Source organism: Ornithodoros turicata, unplaced genomic scaffold, assembly GCF_037126465.1.
Source record: "Ornithodoros turicata isolate Travis unplaced genomic scaffold, ASM3712646v1 Chromosome36, whole genome shotgun sequence".
In the NCBI taxonomy this organism is placed as follows: Eukaryota; Metazoa; Arthropoda; class Arachnida; order Ixodida; family Argasidae; genus Ornithodoros; species Ornithodoros turicata.
Genome location: NW_026999366.1, coordinates 132,335 through 154,296, shown reverse-complemented (window position 1 = coordinate 154,296; position 21,962 = coordinate 132,335). Strand labels below are relative to the sequence as shown.

At 47.9% G+C, this 21,962-nt stretch overlaps 2 protein-coding genes across 2 annotated transcripts; both read right to left on the bottom strand.

Moving 5' to 3' along the window:
* Positions 1 to 2,418: 2,418 nt before the first annotated feature.
* LOC135373930 (collagen alpha-1(I) chain-like) lies at positions 2,419 to 2,952 on the bottom strand. Its single transcript, XM_064606973.1, has one exon. It carries the CDS (start codon positions 2,950 to 2,952, stop codon positions 2,419 to 2,421), a length of 534 nt encoding a protein of 177 aa, XP_064463043.1.
* A 106-nt stretch (positions 2,953 to 3,058) lies between these two features.
* LOC135373929 (uncharacterized protein K02A2.6-like) lies at positions 3,059 to 4,829 on the bottom strand. Its single transcript, XM_064606972.1, has 2 exons — positions 3,741 to 4,829; positions 3,059 to 3,676 (listed from the first exon to the last, which is right to left on the bottom strand). Exons 1-2 carry the CDS (start codon positions 4,827 to 4,829, stop codon positions 3,059 to 3,061), a joined length of 1,707 nt encoding a protein of 568 aa, XP_064463042.1.
* Between the last annotated feature and the right edge of the window lie 17,133 nt (positions 4,830 to 21,962).

The window sequence follows — 21,962 nt, the reverse complement described above, 5'->3', positions numbered from 1 at the left end:
CACAACGCAAGCCGTGCGAAACGGACGCCAGCGACTCCGTGGACGCCGGTTCCAACCGGCACAGCCGCCGCGCTGTCGCCTGTTCGAGAGCTCGCGAATAAGTTTGAAAACAGCCAATCATCGCTCAGAAACGAATTCATCCTCATGGGAACCAATCAGTAATCACTAGCCACCGGATGTCTCCATGACGTTCAATTTGTGACGTTTTCTGACGTCCGATGACGTGAAACGCATGAAGCGCCTCACTTTATCCCGCAAAGGAACTGGCGAGTTTCGGGCCCTTCCTGCCACTGCGATCTGCGACAGCGACACATGGCACATGCGCAAGCGGGACGCTCCGCCCCCAGCGCCGAGGGAAAAAAAAATATGAAGAAAACAATTTCGCAGCGGTGCTGCCATCCCTCGATGGTAGCGCGCAAACAAGGAGCGGAGAGGACCCCCTTAACATTCAACTCTCGTATCACTTCTTCGTATGAGTCTATCGATAATTTCACAAAACTCCTTCCGGACTGTTTAAAATCATTCCCGAGTGCCGCCTCCGTTTATTTACTGACCAACTAGGTCTATCGATTCAGCGATGCAACCTGTATCCCATGATATACAGCGTTCCACAGTTCCAATTTACACTCACCGCATCATCCAGATGTATTTCAAACACTTCTGAAGCGTTCTGAGGGAACGTTCAAAATCACTTTAGTGTGCAGCCCTACCAAAATACGTCGCAGAACAGGCGGAGCTCAAAACGGCGTAGCCTGCGGTTCACAGGCGTCAGGACAGACAGGCGTATCAACAGCTGTACTTTACATCCCACAGGACGAAGCTGCAAAATGGATCAAATTGCTCTACGCCATATCATTTATGGAATCATTTGCCGTACTAGCTGCTTTGAGATGCATCTCCTCGTCCACACCCAGTGTCTCGACAATCCTGACGGACAGTAAAACGGCGCTAGATGAGGCAACATACTACTCAACGAAACTGATTAGTGATGTGATTCCATGATTCCTTACAACTACCAACTGATGGCAGCCACATCATACCACTGGGCCGCTGTGTATGTTTACAATGGGTTCTAAGCCATATTGGTCAATTTGAAAATGACAGCGTTGACTCTGTCGCAATACGAGCCCACGATACTGAGGTAATTAATGCCGTCCATCTTGAGTCCTCGCCTGCCAAGTGAATACCTCATGCTTCTGTACCTTTAGCGCTCGGCTCTTTCCGAAGGATTCTGTCAGAACAAACGCCTGCTGGAGACCCAACAAACTGGTGATGGCCAATGTTACGCTTCGACACATATCTGGGGGGAAGAACCTGTACTCGATCGGCAGCGCTTCAGCGTTGCGAGAACTACATTTTCTTTGTTTTGTTTTGGACGTCTTTGTTTTGCGTTTTTACAAACGCTTGTTTAATTTCTTACGCTTTTTTAAATATTCGTGTGAAACGCTCTTAAATTTAATAGTCCACTATTATTCACGACGCACGATGCGCCCGATGGCAGTGTGTAGTGTCACCAAAGCAGGAGGCCCACCAATGGACCACCACTGCGAGTAATCAGAAATGTTAGTTCGACGATCGCCGCAAACGCAAATTGAGGTCTGGCGACAGCTGCCCATCACCTGTGCCAGCTACACAAGTTTGCTGGTGTGGCGGACAAGAGTCAACAATGAAAGTGGTCGCCTTCGGGCTCCCAAGCGGTATCCAACGACGACGAAGAGTGAGATAGTGACATGGGGCGCGTTCCCAGCCACGTCGTAGGTGCGCGAGCTCGCTATTGTTGCACCCATCACCATAGCAACAGCCTGGTCACGTGACAGGCTTCGCGATGGAGCACTAAAGAGCCGTTCCCTGCTACCCTGGCGGCGGCTCCTGCATCACGTGACCGTAGCCGTTGTGAGCGGAGGCAGGACGACCCAAACCGCTTCGGGGTTCGCGATCAAAATGGCGGATCTGTTCGTCATTTTTGACGGGGAGGGCATCGCCGATCGCGACCCGGAACGTACATATCGCACTTACAGCGATGCTTTTTCCACGATGTTAGAAGACAACTTCATTGCGACCCTCCGCTTGTCTAAGGACGCAGCTAGAGAGGTATGCGAAGCTGTGAAGTGGGATCTAGAGCGGCGTAAGTATAACTATAGAAACTCGTAGAGTGCACTTGCTGTAACGATCTGCAACGGTCCAGGAGGTGACAACGAAGAGGAAGGAACCGTAGGACAGCTCAGAGAACTTGGTACCGTGCGCTCCCGGCATCGAACTCCGGATCACTTCGTCGCTCGTGCCTTGCACACGTGCGCCCTCTTTTATTTCTTCTGTGGCAACACGCCGCACAACATTACATCCCTTCCCCCCATATCCAAACACATAGATAGGTTCAAACACAAAATGAAAACTACCCAACAATGAACAGTCAAGTCGTTACGGCTGATAGCGGTCAACTGGTCGTTGTGGACGAGTAGACCGCCGCGGAACGGGCGGTGATGGTGCCGCCATAGCCGCTTGTGATGGTCCATCATTAGCAATTGCGCCTGGGAGTGGACGGACGTTGTCCCGCCCAGGACTCGACACAGCAGGTGCCGCAGGAGGGGGAATCAGGTCCGCGTTTGGTGACGCAGGCATGGATGGCCCCGCACGCACAGGACTTCCAGGAGGATTCTGCGAAGTGCTGTTGTTTTGTGGTCCCCTTACGAAGTCGGAATGTCTATGCCAGGTGCTACCATCGGAGAGCCGAAGGTTCACAGACGACGAACTTGTCCTGTGGGAAACTTCACCTGGAACCCAGTTTGGTCCTGGTTTGAAATTCCGAGCATAGACTGTATCCCCTGGCAACAACTCTGGGCTATTCCTAGCATGCTGATCGTGCCATATCTTCTGTTTCAGCTGGTGATAGGTCACGTTTTGCCCCAAGGCAGGGCGAAGACAGTCCAACGCCGTTCTTAGCTTCCTTCCCATGGGCAGTTCGGCTGGTGTCCGTCCAGTAACCGCATGTGGTTGGGTGCGGTAGTGCAACAAAAACCTGGCGACCTGTGTCTTTAACCTGTCTTAACCTGTCGACCCTTTAACCTGTCTTGAAATCCCCTGTAGTACTTTTCTTCAGCTTGGCCTTTACCGTCTGCACTACCCTTTCCGCCGCGCCATTTGATGCAGGGTGATATGGTAGAATGAGCAGCTGTCTGATGTTGTTCCGCTTAAGGAAAGCCCTGTACTCACTGCTCACAAATGCAGGCCCGTTGTCTGAGACCAAGGTATCCGGCAGGCCATGCGTCGCAAAGATGTCGCGTAAACACGCGATCGTTGTGGTCGCCGATGGTGACGTCACTGGTATGACCTCAACCCACTTCGAAAAAGCATCGACCAACACCAAGAAATAGTGTCCCTTGAACGGTCCTCCGAAGTCGATGTGGAGTCTGGACCACGGCTTTTCTGGGTACGGCCACGAAGTCATCACGACGCGCCTAGGCATGTTCTGCTGTTGCTGGCACACGCTACAACCTCGGACGGTTTCGGCTACGTCGCTGTCCAGCCCCGGCCACCATGCATGACTTCTCGCAACAGCTTTCGCCTTTTCAATTCCGGGGCGTCCTTCATGTAGGACTTGCAGTACCGCCGCGCGGAGCTCCTGGGGAATAGCCCCTCTTGCTCCAAACAGTAGGCATCCATCATGCAAGCTGAGATCCTGGGTAACGAGCTCTGTATGAAATGAAACATGCGTCCATTGGAAGCGAGATCCCATGCCTTACGGCTTCGCGCACGCTGTGAAGAATGGTGTCCCTCGTTGTCGCTTCCCGCACAACGGTTGGTGACAGAATGTCCGAATATGCCCTTTCCAGCATGAATATTTCCGCGGGGCGGTCAATTTCCTGGGGCTTGGTTTCCAAGGGAATGCGACTCAGCCCGTCCGCGTGGGTGATTCGGGTCCCGGCCCTGTGAACCAGCTCGTACTTATACGATGACAGGAGAAGTGCCCACCGCAGGAGTCTCGGCGACCCGTGGAAAGGTACCGGCTTCTCTGGCCCGAGAAGACCCAGCAGCAGTTTATGGTCAGTGACAATCTCGACCGCTCTTCCCCAGATGTACTGGCGGAACTTTGTAACGCCAAAAACTACACCCAGGGCTTCCTTGTCGAGCTGGCTGTAATTAACTTCTGCTGGTGCCAAACTTCTCGATGCAAACGCAATCGGACGTTCTTCTCCAGATTTGTATCGGTGGCTCAGTACCGCGCCAACGCCATGAGGCGAGGCGTCACAGCAAAGGATAACCGGAAGGTCCGGATTATAGTGTACGCAGACCTTAGCTGACGTCAGTAGTTCTTTGCTTTTGATGAAGACAATTTCATGCTTGCTTGTCCATTCCCACGGCACGTCTGCACCAAGGAGTTGATTGAGTGGGTGTAGCAGAGACATGTTCGGCAGGAATCTCCGATAGAAATTAATGAGCCCAAGATAGCTCTGCAGTTGCTTGACATCTTTCGGCCGTGGCGCCTTCATGACTGCTTCTACCTTCCGCGGGTTTGGATGTACTCCCTCGGCATCAATTATGTGCCCGAGGTATTCTGCTTGCAGATCGAAAAACATGCATTTCTCCAACTTCAACCGCAATCCCGCCTGTTCAAGTCGAGAAAGGACACGCTCCAGGTTGTCAACATGGTCTTGGTCTGATGTTCCGGTTATCAAGATATCGTCCAAGTAGACTACGACGTGCCGCATTCCTCGAAGCAGATTCTCGATTTCCCTATGGAAAAGGGCTGGCGCGGAGGTGATCCCAAAGGGTAATCGGTTATACGCAAACAGTCCGAGCTGCGTGTTGATTCTCCGCGATTCTGGATGCATTTTGATTTGTACCTATGCGTCCCGCAAATCCAGCTTGGTAAACAGTTTCCCTCCAGCGAGCTTGGTGAGGAGTTCCTCTATTCTAGGAACAGGGTACTTTTCCGCCTGTGTAACGGGATTTATTTATTGTAACTTTGAAATCCCCGCAAACCCTGATCCGGCCATCTTGTTTGAGAACGGGAACCACTGGGGCTGCCCATTCAGCCGTGCGCACTGGAGATATGATACCATCTCTTCGAAGCCTTTCAAGTTCGTGCGCTACTCCTTCCTGAAGTGCCAACGGCACGGGTCTCGGCTTGAAGAACTTGGGTTGGGCATCTGGTTTCAAGTGGATCTTTGCTTCTACGCCCTGGAATTCGCCCAATTCGGCCTGAAACAACGCGGAATGTCGGGCAACGACGTCTTGGACCGAAACTGTTCGGGCCTCCTCCCACTGTGGTAATGGCACCAGCAACTCCTTCGTCCAGGTTCGCCCAAGTAAGCTGGGACCCTTCCCTTTAACGACGAATAAGGGCATAGCGCTTCTCTTCTCCCGGTACTTCGCCCAAACTGTCGCTTTCCCGACGATCGGCGCTAGCTCCCCGGAGAAACTGCGCAGCAGGACTGACGAAGCCCCGACCTTAATACAGTGAGTACTTAATATAGTGAGTTTTCAAGGTCTCTTCCCCCATGACGCTGACACTCGCCCCTGTGTCGAGTTCCATCTCAATCGGCTTGCCCTCAATTTCGACATTTACAATGAACGGATCGACGGTGCCGCGAGCTGACGCCGACCACATGGCATAAACAGCCGTGTCCGACGACTCGTCGCTATCATCGACATTGTGGACATCGCCCTTGTGATAACGGGTGCCTTTCTCTTTCCTAGGACCTCTGTTCTTCCGTCGCACCCGTTGTCAATCACTGTGACGTCCGGCATCTTCCGCTTGGCACATCCGAGCGAGATGCCCCCTCTTCTTGCAGCGGAAGCAGGCGGCATCCGAGAAAGGGCAGTCATCTGCTGGATGCTTCCCGTTGCAGCGGTAGCAATGCGGTTCCCGCGGGCGTTGCTGCGCTGAGTTGATTGTGCACGCCCCTGCAGAAAGGTTTTCCGTCTTTCTGATTTCCCGTGAACCTTTCTGCGCTGTCTCCATGGCCAACAGCGTCTTGACTGCGAGATCATAGGTCAGATCTGGGGTCTCTAGAAGGCGGGTCTGCATTCAGGTATCGTTAACGCCACACACGATACGGTCTCGAAGCATCGTCTCTTGGAAGGTTCCGTAGTCGCAACCCTCCGTCAGCCGTCTTAACGCCGCAACGAAGTCACTCACAGATTCTCCTTCGCGGCGTACAGGGGAGTTGAATTTGTAGCGATCGAGGACTTCGGAGCACTTGGGGGCGAAATAGGCGTCTAGCGCGCTAAAGATACTGGTCAAATCTCTATCCGCTGGTCTCTGGGGAGCCAGAAGGCGTCGCAAAATAGAGTAAGTTTTTGCGCCGCAACAGCTTAGAAACACAGCTTTTTGCTTGTCTGCGGTAACGTCGTTGGCCGAGAAGAACTGTTCGACTCGTTCGCGGTATTCCGACCAATCTGTGCCATCTTCAAATTCTTCTAGCCTTCCGAAAGTAGGCATAATGCGGTGACGTGGTAGTCCTGCTGAGAATACTTAACGGCTGTGAGAACTCACGGTTGTGCTGCGTTAGTTTCACGCTCGTCGCCAGTGTAACGACCTGCAACGGTCCAGGAGGTGGCAACGAAGAGTAAGGAACCGTAGGACAGCTCAGAGAACTTGGGACCGTGCGCTCCCGGCATCGAACTCCGGATCACTTCGTCGCTCGTGCCTTGCACACGTGCGCCCTCTTTTATTTCTTCTGTGGCAACATGCCGTACAACATTACACTTGCTAACTGCATTTGAGCACCAATGCAGAAGTTCCATTTTGAAACAACGGCACATTTCAGGTCAGCAGTGGCGTCGTACAACCCTCAGCGTCGAGCAGAGAGTTTTAATGGCGCTACGCTTCTACGCCACTGGGGCATTCCTCGGCAACATTGCGAGGGAAGAGAGCTTCGCTTGCAGTAAGCATGCAATATCCGAGGGTGTCCACGTAGTGAGCATAGCCATCACAATGAACCTTGGGCGGGACTAACTCCGGTTCCCCTAGATTACAGATGAAAAGCTGGAAGTAAAGCGCGGGTTCTACGAGTTCTACTAGAGTGGGTGCCTGGGTAAGCAATCCCTGTTTTCCATCAACAACATAGGAATGCCTCTCACAATGCATGCAAGAATCATGATGAATAACACGTCTCCTCCGTTTCACATTTTTGCCTAAACGCAATGTGTAACACAAAGTCACTATACAAAAGCACAAACTGGTTATAACATCAAATATAACGTGCACGTAATTGTGATCAGCTTCAGCATTCGTGATCTGCAACTCCCTGGTACAAAATGAATGATTATCCCCTAAAAGTCGTGTCAGAAGGGAACATCTTCATTATTTGAGTGTATATTTTCGCCGGTGCAATTGATGGTACCCAAGTGGCAATACAACAACCGAGCCTTGCTGATCCACGCTTCGTGGATTGAAACTACTATTGCCATAAGGGGTACCATTCCATCAACGTCTTAGCGGTGAGCAATTCTCGTACTTTTATGGCACTTATTTCTGCACAAATATTTCCAGGGTTCGAGGTGACTCGTTACTGTAACTAAGTTCCGTTTTTTGGTAACTTGTAACGTAACTCGGTACTTTTGCGCCGTGGTAACTTTCAGAGGAACTCGTTCTTTTTTTTGGAACTTTGCCAAAGTAACTTAAGTTCCAAGTTACTTTTAAGTCGCTTTTCACTCACGTCCACATATTTTCTTGCTTTCTCTCCGGTTCCTTCATGGCATATTTTGCTATAAAACCTGATATTCAATGAGTGACAGTATTTTATTCAGGAAGTAAGAACCGCTGCCATTGAAATAAAGCTGAACCTATGTGCGCCCACAGGGGGTAAGATGCATAGTGTTCGAATAGACCTGTACCAGATAAACGTCATCATGACATTGGCACACATACTGAAACCAAAACAAAGCGGAACGACGGCTGGGTTCCACGAACGGGCACTTGTTCGCTGTCTCTCATTGAAAGAAAAGTAGGACCGAGGGGCACTTGTTCGCTGTCTCCCATTGAAAGAAAGGTAGAACCGAGGGTCTCGTCCATTCAAGGGATCATGTCGTAATCCCCTCAAGACTGTGGCTTTCGGGCGCGCCCTTGTTCAACTAGCTTCGAGCTTAGTTTAATTATACCAAATTTTGTCGCTGTCGAACACTATGACGTCATTTATTTACAAGCAGGGAGAGGTCTATTGTTGGGCATAAATGAAAATGATCTAAGCGTCTTGCACTCCTCGGCAGTCAACCCAAGGCTCAACTGCTCGCACGCTGCACCTGCGTAATGCCATTTTTTGTCCGTAGTAACTTGGAAGTTGCTCGTTCTTTTTGTTAAGTAACTCAGTAACTGCGAGTTAGATTTCGGCTGAAGAACTTCGTTATTAACTTAGTTACATTTAGCACGTGGTAACTTAATTTGTAACGAGTTCTTTTTGACGGGTAACTTCTCAATCTCTGAATATTTCATTTCAATTTTGTACCACAAAGTAAAAAAATCAATTAGGCAACTGTGTTTCCAAAATCATTGTATTTCCGATGCCCCTATGTACATTCTCTTGCTTGTTTGTTGCCTTTTATGCATGCAGAGGATGTTCACGCTGCAACATTGTACATCTTACTAAGATCTGTGATGCCTAGATTTTATTGCATGCCAACACATGAGTCGCAGGTTCAAAATGAAGCTTGCAGGCCTAATCCTACCTCGTGAGAGAAATGTATATAAAAGGCACATCTTTGTGACGTCCTGATAGCTATTGCAGTTCATGACTGCATCATCGTATAGCTAGAGAGCATGTGTTATGCTTTTGTTGGTTATGCAATGATCTGCTCAGCAGATTTCTCCATATGATATTTACATATATGTCAGAGTGTGTCAAGTTGTCATTTCAGACTTTCCGTGGATGCAGATTGTTTAATTTTTTTGATACAGCCCACATAAAAGTAGATGAGGCAACTAAACTTAGCTTAGAATGATGAACAAAATACAAGCCTCACAATGTCCCTTTGCATGCTTTGATGTAAGGGAGAACATATTGAGGGTGAATGTTCGTGTTTCCCAGTATGTCTTCGCACGTTGAAGGGAGGGTGGCTAGCACGGTGTAACTGCTAGCTTCTCCGGCCAGAAATTGAAGGATGTGGAATGGGACCCACAACTGGTGCCTTATTGCTTGAGCGACAAATTGAATAGAAAGAATAAAACAGAAATGTAGATCACACTGACGCGACCAGCTGCTCCCTGACACTTGATGAGTGAAAGCATGCAGTGACTTGAACGATTATTTCAGCACGTATGTTCGAATATTCATTTGATACAGTCATTCTCAGTACGATCAGAGTAAAAAAAAAAGTCTCTTACATCTCGTAACATGTTTGAGTGACCTGCTTTGCACTACGTGCTATAATAACGATTGGGCATGCAACCTACATCTGCAGAATAGTGGATGAGAGGTTTTAATTATCTACAGGAGACAGCGCCTACCCCTTGCAGCCATGGCTGATGACGCCTGTCCGGACGCCAACGACACAGAAGGAAATAGACTTCATTGACACACACCGTCGAACACGTGTGTGCATTGAGCACTGTTTCGGCATGCTGAAGATGCGGTTCCGCTGCCTTCAGAGGTACTGCACCTTACACTTTGCTCATATCATCATAACATCATAAACGCTGGTGTGGTGTTGCAGAACATGTGTATAGCGTACAATACACCTCAGCTACCTGATGAAGGTGATACAGAAGGTAGGCCCGATGATGACGTGACAGAAGAGGCACACGTTGCGGGGGCAGAGGATGCAGAGGACAATGACACTGCTGTTGCCACAAGCAGTCGTGCAACCCAGGTTAGAAGTCGCCTTATAGCACGGTGCTTTAGGCGACATCTTTCACTACCTAACTGCCTACTACCTACTGTGCTTGTGGAACTTTGTCACTAGTGACTATAAAACTGTGCCTTTGACTTCTGCTCTACAACAGGGGCCTCAAACACCTCCAGCAAGCTGTGTGACTGATTTTCAATTTTTTTATCCAAGACTATTTTGTGAAGAAAGTGCACAATACAATTTCTAAATAGGAGGTAATTTGGATTCTCCTGACAATTGTATTTGTTTCTGAGAGACTACACATTTTTGTTGCATTGGTTTTCACTTTTTCAGTACTGGATTTGGAAAGGCATTTGATTTACTTCCCTTGAGTGCCAAGTTGGGTTTTTCGGCAACAAATTTTGAACACACACTGTGATGCCTCCACATTAAGTGCACCTCTCCATTTCTCTTTTCTTTTTAGCACAACATTGTACGTTGTAATAAGGTGTTCTATGGTAAATGCTGTTGTGTGTTCTCTGTGCAACCAACAACTTGATTTGAGTTTGAGGCCCCTGTTCTAGAGCTTGTGAATTGTAGTGACAATCACTGTTTGCTGTACCATAATTTCGCGTGCATTAGCCGCGGTACGTGCACAATTTTTTTTCCTCACAGATACCCTCTTGCTTATCTCAGAGAGCAGGTCATCTGGAGACTATTTTTCCATCGTGTTTTCCCCATAGAGTGGTTTTAACAAAAGGGCCAACAGTGTCTTCGGAACCGCACTGATCTGCCATTGCACAAACAATACGTAATAGGGGCGTGTCCACATTCAGGTAGACTGACTTTCTGGTGCCTTCATCGGGCAGCTTTAACGAAAGTTGTGTCAGTGATTCATCTCTTCTGGGAGGCAACTGACCTGTCCATCCATGAAAAACACCAAACAACGGCAGAATCTGACCCTGGTAGCGCACTACAACTGCCCGTCTTTGCTGTACACCATGCCAACCCTGGAATATGGACCACAGGGTTTTTTGCCTTCTCTATGGTCTCATTTGTCGCAGAAATCAGTCGTGTCGTATTGCACACGGCCTATCTGGCCAAATATTTTCAAAAGACCTTCCTAATGACAGTCCCTGTAGCTTATGCACGTGAAATTACGGTGCTCAACTCATTTTATTATCCTGTACATACACATTTTAAGGTATACTCAATGACAGCAATGTGCATACATGTCACGCAACTTCCTTAGAGTTTTCGAAGATTTTCAGTATTATATGTTGTGAATGTTTTCCTAGCTGTGGAGGGGAAAAGTGAGAACTGGTTTATTTGTGATATCATAGTATTTAGTTTCACTTCCAGTTCTTACTCTGTGGAGGTAGCAGTGAAAATTTGGAAGATGTGTTTATGTACTTGTATTTCTGTACAGTACACATTGCCTTTGTTCACAGTGTTGCTGTTCTAAATTCATGTGCCTCTGCTCTGTCCTTCCTGACTCATGCTGCCACTTGTAATTGCGAGATGCATTAAGTGAATGTGTCATGTAATGTGGGTGAAGTGTACGGAAATTCTACAATTGCACACAGAGGATCAACTGATAGAAATGTGTGTGACCAACAAGGACAGACACCAGAACGAAACTGACAGAACTGATTTATTGAAGGATTACAGTGTCCCGTGTCAAATATGTGCATGTGTATATACCAGAGATGGGGAAATTACTATACAAAGGGAACTCGTTGCCACTTAAGTTACAGTGCAAGAAATCTAGGTTACTAACAGATTTACATGTAATGAAACTGAACTTTCTCCAAGTTACTCTGATAGTTTAGTCTGTTAGTCTGAAGTTTATATATATATATATATATATATATAATTAGCGATTTAGTTCGCGAGACAACTGAGATCATTAGCGATGCCACAGTGTGTCTGTGGATTGCTTTTGCCCAGCTGAGGGTTGTTTAACGTGCGATGAAAGCTCATCACACAGCGCCCTGTATTTAACGTCCCTCGTGGAAAATGGCGTGTCTAACCAACTTGTACCCTGCCACCAAGTTGCTGGCGTCCTCGGCTGGGTTCGAACCCGCGATCTTGGGATCAGAAGGCGAACACGACCAACCAACTGAGCCACTGAGGCCGGTCCTGAGGAAGTTTACTGACAAATGAACATGTTCCCGAGGAAGTTACTGGAGCTCAAAGGCAACGAATTAAGAAAAATGTACTAAAAAGAAGCTTTGTTACAGTAATCAGCTACCCCCCCCCCCCCCCCCCCCCATACTGGTGTATACGAGTACATAAAAAATACCTAGTGAATAAATAGTTCATTGCTAGGGGTATTGTAGGGGTATTATAATGTCGGGAAACTGGTGAAATGATCAAAGGTGACGGTAAGCTGCTGTTGATGAGGGTAGAAAGGCTGGAGACAAGCAGAAAGTGATATGGCAGAGGGGCAGACGACACAGAGGTCAACATTTGGAAACATGTTTTCAGAGGTTGCCATACTGCTATCACAATGGAATGCTCTGTTGTGTCCCATTAAATGATATGAGCACTTCATTTCCTTCATGAGCAATGTCTGCATTTTTAAGATAGTTCCCTGACTATTTTGTTGTCGTAACATTTTGAAAACATCTTGCTGCTCGAGTACGTGAGACAATAGCCTCTGACATAGTAATGCAAATCATGTGCTCTCCAACACTGGTTCTGACACATAATCATATGCACTTATGTTTACTATACCTGGACAAGCGCGGTCATCCTGTCTATCTTTCTTTTCTTCTTTTTTTGTCCCGCCACCTATTGTCGCTGCTGCTCAAGGACATCAATGGCAATGGATGGCGGAATCCGCCGCCTTCGCCTGCGGCACGGTCTTCTTGTTCGCTGTCCTTGCTGTTGCTGCTGCTGTTCCTGTTGTGGTTCATTTTGAACCTCAGCAGCTACCACGAAGTTTTCTCTGTGGATGTGAATGTCGATATGAAGCGACTAACTCGATAGCAGACGACAGTGCTGTGCGCTGTTATTGGTTATAAGTTGACTTAAAAAGTTGCGGTAAAGGTGGACACATTTCTGCAATGCAGCAGCACTTTATTTCTGAATGTCAACAAAAGAAAATGTATGGTTTTCATTTTATTACATTTACTTCCAGCCTTATTGCTGTTCCAACAGGCACCTGTTGCAGAGAGTTATTGCAGGTTCGCGGTTGGTTGCCGCCAGCCGTGACGCGCACTCATAAGATGGCGTTCCTTGCCATGCGTCGGCTGGCGGCGGCACACCGTCGGTCACACGCGCAGCGCCTACTATGAGCGGAGCAATTGCGAGCTCGCGAGGTGGCCGGGAACGCGCCCATGGTCTGGCTCATGCTATACCCACTGATTTCTTTTCTTCTTTTTTTCTTGCTGGAATGTCCACCTTTGGACTGACACTAACTTTACGTTACAGTCCTACAAGCTAGATAACAACACTCTCTAAGAGAGCTTGCTTTTCGTACTGACCATACCAAGCGAACAATCCAAACACGGGAGAGCCGCTGCGGAGTGCAGTACGATCCTAGCGAGCTGGCTAGAACATGATTTGCTACTTATCCTGAACATGGCGGAAAAGACGAGTAGACGCTAGCCAGCGGCGAGAGCACACCACAAGACCACTCCACAAGACCATACGGTGCTTGCTCACAGACAATGTGGCTACGAAGCTCTGCCCTGACAGCCTGAAATAAAGCTGTGTCTCGGGAGTCTGGGGAAACGAAAGACAGCCGACAACGACGGATCCAAATTTGGAAGTCCATCCAGGGCAATTGCTAATCATCCAGGGCAACAATACCAGGCGAGAACAGAGAAAATCATATCTGGTTTAATGCCACGTATGAATTCGAAATAGATACAGTTATCACAGGTTTTGACAACTCCAAACAGAAGGGTATCGCGACGACCCCACACGAAATTAGGAAGGTTTCCAAGGTCCATCTCTCAGCGAGGGCGAAATGTGCACGTTGTTGCGACTCGTCTCTATTCGCCATGCCACGTGGACCCGTTTCCACACTTAGCAGCACAACAATTAGGGAAAACGGGTCACCATCAGATAACCGACCTATTCATCCCGTCGACCAGCCGGACCTAACCAGAACTTGGAGGCTCGGACAATAACGGAGTGGCATCGTGACCTACAGACTTCAGAACACGACGACATGAAACAACGAAAGTTTGGCCCATTTCCCAGGCACTATTTGGACCGGAGCTGACGTCTCGACTTGTATACAGTCAGCTTCTTTGACATCAGCTTCCGGATTGTAATATATTTAAGCGCGGGATCCAGAGGACCCGTACATTCTGCTGTCATAATCGCCTCAACATGTGATTAAACGTTGTTTTGTTACCCGAGACGTTCTTCTGCCTGGTTCCCTGCCTGCACGCTACCATTTGTACCTTAGGTTGCAACAACGTGGTGATTAGCAGTTCGCATTTCTTCAATGAGTGGCCATAAGGGGTCCGCTACAAAAAAAAGAAAGAAAAAGAAAAACATGACATGGTTCCTGCCACGAAAGCCGCTGCCTGTTGAACCCAAAAAGTTTACGAACTTCGAATTACGGTGCAAGAGCACACGACACGGGTACAGGGATGCACGGATAAACAAGCCCACTGTTACACACGCGCAGACGAGCAGGATACGAAAACGTACTCGGGTGGCAGATGATTTCGTATATGTGTACCAGGGAGGCAAGATATGGTATTTCATATATTGAAAGTATGAATACACTCCACAAGACCATACGGTGCTTGCTCACGGACAATGTGGCTACGAAGCCCTGCCCTGACAGCCTGAAATATAGCTGCGTCTCCGAAGTGTGGGCCACCGAAAGCCAGCCGGCAACGACGTATCCGAATTTGAAAGTTCAGGAAATTATCTTCCCGGAACAGCACTGTAAGCGATGCTGACTTGAAAGTAGACCTCGTAACAGTTACCGCGGCGATCACCGCAAACACGAACTTCGAGTCCAGCGACTGTTACATATCATCAGCGCCAGTCAACTAACTTTGCTGGTGAGGCAGATGCGTTTAGAATAAAAATGTTCGTCACTGCTGCTCTCCTAACGGAACACGATGACGACGACGACGCCTGAGTTAGCAAGGTAGCATAGTAATCATAAGGAGACGCTAGAAGCAAAGGCCTGAGGAGCAAAATGGGAGAGAGCAAAGGAGTTGAACGGAGGGACTTTCTTCCTCAACGGCAAAGCGCGGGCTTCGCCGTATTGTAGTAGCCGAAGCCGATCGAAAGTGCATGAGCTCCAGATAACCAAGCCAATCCACAAAACCAAAAACAAAAATGGCAGCTGGTGCAGGTACGTATTCGTTTTTCTGCCTCCCGAATGTGCCTCTCCAAATATTGTACGCTGCGACGTCATGCTAGCCTTTTATGTCAGGTCTCGTATACCTGTTTCAACCGCAGGTAGTGATAGCATGACAAATAATGTCTGTAAACACTTACACCGAGTAATTTCTTACGGGGATGGAACGCGAATACTCAAATTTTCAGTGCGTGTTACCGATATAACTTGGTCTGTGCAAGAAGTTTAGATATTGTAAGCTACTCTGTCATATTGAAAAATGCATGAACGGTGATCTGGGTTGATATGCGACCTCCATTCAGCTCGGCGTCCTTCACTAAGCAGACATACAGACACAGAAAAATGGGATGCCTTAAAGGTGATAGGTGCTATCATAGTTGTAGATAAAATTCTGAGTAAACGTAGGACGCTTGTCGCCTAAATATTAAAGGAGAATTTGCACATGTAACGAACATGACTGTTTGAACTCGTTTATTGGTATTGTCGTGACCTCCGCCTCACTGGTTCATGAAGAGCACTTGTTTTGTCAGCTTGCTCATGAAGTAGGTCTTCTGCGATTTCTCCGTTATCTTGAGGGACAGTTCATGCAGCCTCAACAGCAGGAACCGCCTCATTATCACTTTCACCAGTGAGGTGATATGCTCGAACTCAGAGCTGTAGTGGTCCAACAGATGTTCTTGATCTATGTAGTGGACATTATGGTAGAGTTATGCTACATTGTTCATGACAATGTGATTAACCAAAATAGACTTCTGCTCAATTCATTTTCACCTGAAGGAATTTCACTGCACGTATATGCATTAGAGAGTGTGCTTTCAAATTTGTTGCTTGCGCGCTCTCATTTTCACAATTTTTAAATCCTAATTTCACAGGCTGTGGACACTGCAGTCATATGCTCTGGAATGACATTAATGTGGCACCGTGCCTGGGAAAGAAGTGAAAGCACTTCATCACCTTCAGAAGAAGGTATCGCCAGAGTGTGGAGCCAAGCATTAATAGTAAAGCTTTGTACCACAGTATAACTATACAGTTTTCAGTATTTGCTTATTCACTGTAATACCTGTTTCTTAGATGTACTTTACTCTGTGCTACAGTCAACAATTAGTAACTGCGACAGCCAGTATCCAGCAGCACTTCTTGTTTGAGCAAAGCAGTGATTCGACTAGTGGACTGCACTTTACGACATAGTGAATATCCCTGTGCACAATGGTGTGTTTGAGTTGACCATAAGTTTAAGCTAATGTGACGTTTGACTGAAAGAGCATTCACTGTGTAATGCTCGAAATTGAGGTATTGATTTTGAACTTGCACGTTAGTTACACACCTCGGTCATAGCTTTTGCATATCTCTGACATTAGTACTTTTCTGGAACTGTTACTTACTTGTACTATAATACAAATCTTGATTATTACTGTCTACTCCTGCCAGAGGTGACAAAATGTAATTATGTGAGTAAGTAAGAAAACAAATGTAAGTAACTAGTATTTTCTTGACAGGCATCGTGTGTGTACACGACCTCATCCTTGCTCCAAGATTACTTTTATCTGTCCTGTTATTCAAAGGCCATACCACTTTTTGCATATGAAATAAATTGTGATGTACCACATCTTGTTCAAGTGTCCTTCAAGCATATTTCATGGACAAGTGTAGAATAAGCATCATGGACCCCCGACCAGTTGCAAACGCTGCCAATACCCAGAAAATGTGTATTGAACTCTCTGCATTACATAATGAAATTAATATAATACCGTGCTGCTGTCCTGTTTCGAGGAGAAAATAGTGGGGACACCACCTGGCTTCAGCCATTTCTGGTTGTGGCTAAAGTAAAATCATGAGGGCTCGATGTGTTTGGGGCATATCCTTTGAGTCTGAGAAGGGTGAAAAGACTGCCCAGATACGCTTTGAAGCCACTGCCTCAAAAGTATGGGGTCATGGTGGGGAAACCTGCAATATTGACAGAAGTAACACCTATGGCACCCAAAAAATTCTCATCGCCTATGAATAGAAATAATGATTTGATTGTTTCTGTCTCCAATAAATGTGTTAGGCAATGGTAGTGAATAATGACACTCACTTCTGGAAAGATACTCCAGATATGACAGAATGTCTTGTGTAACACCTTGGAAGCGCGCATGACATGGGCATGACTTGGGCCCGAAGCACAAACACAATTCGGGAAACAAAACTCCAGATACAGTGCAGCAAGATTCGCAAGTCCACCAGCCAACACCAAACACCTTATTACAAATGAAGAAATGCTGACATGACAACGACGGTGGGAATAGTGGGTATTGCCGGCGTACATTGAAGAACAAGATTCACGATCCTGCGGCTTGGGAAGCTTCCTTGCACCGGCTTCAAAACTGTAATCCGCATCTCCAGGAAGCAGGTCATTACATTAAAAAGAAAGGAAGTCAGAGCCTCAAAGAATTCTCGGCGAGCTTGTGCTGTGAGGTACCACCCCTTCCCCGGGGGTGCCAAGCCCGTAAATCGTTCCAATTCGCATTATGTAATCTTTCTGCTGTCTCCGCTATTCCAGTGGCACTCCCCGTTTCATATGTTGTCTTTTCAATGTGTATTAACTGTGTAAAAAGAAAAGAAAACAAGTCGTCGTATCCGAAAGTTGAACGTAAGGTTGTCAGGCATAGAGATCAAAAGGAGAAATCATCCTGATGATTTCTATGGTGTCAGGGCCCCATGTCTTTAACGACGACAGAATGCACCTGAGGCGGTTTGTTTGTTTGTGTACTTACGAGGCTCTTCCGGGAGAGACGAATATTTTTCCGCTGTGACGGCAGTCCCACAAAGGAGGGACCGCCAGGATTGCCATCCCCAGGGTCAAACCAGTCTTTCAATCGTTTCATTACTTCGTCGGAGTTTCCCCTAATTCCACATGTTATAACGTTCTAGTCAAGGATGTCTGGTCAGTTGTTTCAGCCGCATTGTTTCTTCTGATGCAGCGAGCGTTAAAGTCGCACTCCGTGTAATTAGCTTTACCCGATAACCGTGGCCGGCTGTCGGCAACTCCGGAACCGAAACTCTGCTAGTTTCTCCTTGCACTCAAGGTCGCCTTTTCTTTCTAGAACAGGTGATTATGGGACGGGAAGGGCGCAGTATTACTTACTTCATGTTTATTTTATGCTTACTGCACATTTGTTTCCTCGTAAATTTATTACAGTAACAATATTCATCATTGAAACGGAGTTGCCAAGGACAGCGCGCAGACAGCACTGGCACATGGCAACACTGACCGCCACAATATGGCTCATCCCTCGTTTTGACGCAGAGCCAGCGCTACCTTTGCTTCTAGCTTCTCCTTATGATTTCTGTGGCTGGTCGTGCATGGTGGCACAATTCTGTGAAATATTCTGCCTATGATCATGCCTAGGAACGCGTGCCTAGTGATGGCAGTTCGAATCGGTGGTGTCGACTATGTCATCATGCATCTATTAAAAAGTAAAGGGCCTAATGCGCTGCCTTGTGGAACCACTGATTTGACACGTGCAAGATTAGACGGGATGTTTATTACAAATTGCCTGCTCACGCAAGCTTAGGTAAGAATACTATTAGATTTAGTGGAATAGTCTAGTTTCTTGGCCAATACATTATGATTCATGCAGTCCAATGCTTTTACGAAATTTATAAAAACCCCGAGGGTTAGGCTCTTTGTCACAAAATTTCTAATGGTTATCTATGTTTGCAGCTCGGTCCCGCGATTGGACGGCAAAAGGCTATGCAGCCATGTGACATACGCGTGATGGAAAGATGCGCGCTGGTTACTCATCTTTGAAAGCAGTTATATGGGTCACTGAGCTGGCACGAGCCGAAAGAAATGCATATTTGAGTATTGTGACCAGTATCCTTACATGGGGTCCCATTATCTGTGAAATGTTCGGTGGCCTGGATGCGGCCCCTTTAAGGAAGCGAGAGATGTTAGGAAAGTTTTTCTATTCTTCGAGGAGATAAAGTCTTAAAGCAATTCAGACAGGAGCTAAGCGAAACATTTGTATTGTTAACTTGTTAGACGAGTGCATTGTATTGTCATCAAGCAGGAGAGGTACCTATGGAGGTAGGGTCCTTTACACTAGAAGTGCAATATACCGAAAGGGAGGATAACAACGCTCCTAAGCGATTTTGTTGTTTGTACGGGTGATACCATGCGAACAATCCATGATCAACGGGAGAGTCGCGACGGAGGGCAGTAGAAGTCTTGCAAGCTGGCTAGAACAGATTGTGACACACACTCTGATCATAGCGGAAGAGGCGAGTGACATTGCCCAAACAGGCTTGACATGGGTGCAAGACATTCTTCAACTGCGGCGAAACACGTTGGAGAAGCGCCTTGGCTAGAATTTTGTAATCGCAAGTCAAAAGCGTTATGGGTCCTTCTTTCTTGACGTGTCCTTGCAGAGAAGGACAACTACGCCACTCTGCATCGTGCAGAAGAGTGCGCCTCGCTACAAGCATTGACTACATATACCAGTTAAAGCACCGCCAATTACCCTCCAAACACGTTCGTAGAACTCGACTGGAAGGCCATCGATGCCGGGAGAGAGGCCCTGAGTGTGCAAACTCCATTTGTCCTCCCTATTGCCTATTGACCTATTGCCCGGAAGAGTCCTCCCTATTGCACACTGTAGGATGGGACATGCGAAAGCTTGCCCACATCACATTTCAATACTACTATAACAACTATGACAATAACTACATAACATAACTACTATGACTAATAACTAATGACTAATAACTACTATGACAATAGTAAAACGAAGAGCAGGATCAACTAGAGAGCCGGAAGAGTCGTTACGGTGGAGCGGTCGGGGGGCGGGGAGCAGTAGGGGGGGGGGGCCATTCCGTTCAATTTACTGTTACCGCTCTTCCGCGAGGGACGTTAAATACGGGGTGCCGTGTGATGAGTTTTAATCGCACGTTAAAGAACCCTCAGGTGGGCAAAAGCAATCCACAGACCGACCGCTGTGGCGTCGCTCATGATCTCAGTTGTGTCGCGACGTAAACACCCAATTATAATTATAGAGTGTATTGGCATCAAATGGAAGGCCGGCCACAGGGGCAGGCTTCCTGCAGCATCTCAAATAGACTCGAACATTCTGAATACCAACTCTCGCCCAGCGACTAAGGCTGTTCAGAGATTGCTATACGTGTCCGTTTCGCCATGCAACAGTCCATGACACTGGAAAGCTGGAAGTGGGAGAACAACACAAGGACGTGGACACCTCATAGGTTAACATGGAACTTGCCATTGTCCACCCTAAAGAGGATGTCAGAGGTCATCCAGCGACGGTGAAACTCAACTGCTCCAAGCACCGCACGCTCCCTGCAAAGAACTTTGCGAATACCGGCGTTAACTAGCCGAATCACCTGCTGCACACTGCGGCTCTCCTGCGCGTGCACTCGTCGACAGCGTGAAATCCACACTTGGTAGTTGATTTCGACCACCAAGAGCACAAAATGCCGCCTATCCCGCTGTGAGACAGGGAGGGGGTACAGACCACGAACTGTGCTCCACTCAACATCCGTGAGGCTATAGAGGCCTGCTACACGATGCCACAGGGCACCCGGCAACAAACATAAACTGAAAGCATGTTCTGCTGACTCCCTGTACTCGCAGAAGGGACAGCCGGGTGACGTTACACCAAAACGGGAAAAACGCTCACGCAGCGGCAAGACGTCATGCGCTAAGCGCCACTGAAGACTGGCCCGCCGGGCGTCCAGCCAGCCAGCAGTGGTCGTACGCCACGCTATGTGGCGCTGAATAGGCGCCGAGTTCGGGGGCGGCCGATTAAGCGCAAGAAGTGCCATGTAAAGGCGCCGCACGGGCCATGATGTTACGTGATCATCAGGGAAAGAAGCTCGCAGGCTGCGCATTGCCACAACGTATGCCTTCAGGTGGGGAGCCACGGACTCTGAGCGCGGGCGAGTGTGTGTCAGCTCAGAAAAAAAACGAATGTCGGGTCCTAACAGAAAAGTTAGTAGACCCTGAGCAGGATGCCGCTGCTCTAGGAGACCGTGAAAGATCGCGCGCAGACCTAAGGCAAGGCACTTCAATTTGAAATCGGGCACCAAAAGGCCGCCATCTACGCGAGGCCGATACATACGACCTCTTGATACCCATTCTACTGAACCGCCCCAGATAAACTGAAACGCCGCACGTGTAGCGGCCTGAAGAGTAGTCCGCGGAGGGATGGAGATATTGGCTAAATACCAATATTTACTCAGAAACCAAGACGCAGCAAGGCGCGCTCTGCAGGTAATGGGGAGTACAAGCTCTTTCAAGTCCCGGAGCACAGGAATACTACGCATATGGACACGTGCCCAGGTGCTGGGAGATATTCCTGAAGGCAGGAAATCATACCCAAGAACGCGCACGGCATTCTTCACAGGAATACCAAAGGGTGCGGAGCACGACGGGATGAGGTTGACGAAAAGTAGTGCGCTTTTATCTCTATTGATCTGTGCATTAGAAACCCTACCGTAGCTTTCAATTACCTGGAGAACATTCCCGATAGCTTCCTCGTCGGTCAGGATGAGAGACAGGTCGTCCGGATACGCAAAAAGCGGTAATGCAGATGTGCCCGGAAGGGCAAGCATCCGGGATGCAACCGAGGAGGCGAGGGACTCTAAAAGCGGGCCAAACACTAGGGCATACAGTGCTGGTGACAGGGGGCAGCCCTGGCGGACACCCACCTTTATGGGGAAGTTAGCAGAGGTACCCCCATTGACACCAATGGAAGCTGACGCACCAGCATACAGTGCTCGGAACCACGATATGATCTCGCGATCAAACCCATTCGCCTCCAACACACGGTACATGTATTCTTGAAGCACACGATCAAAG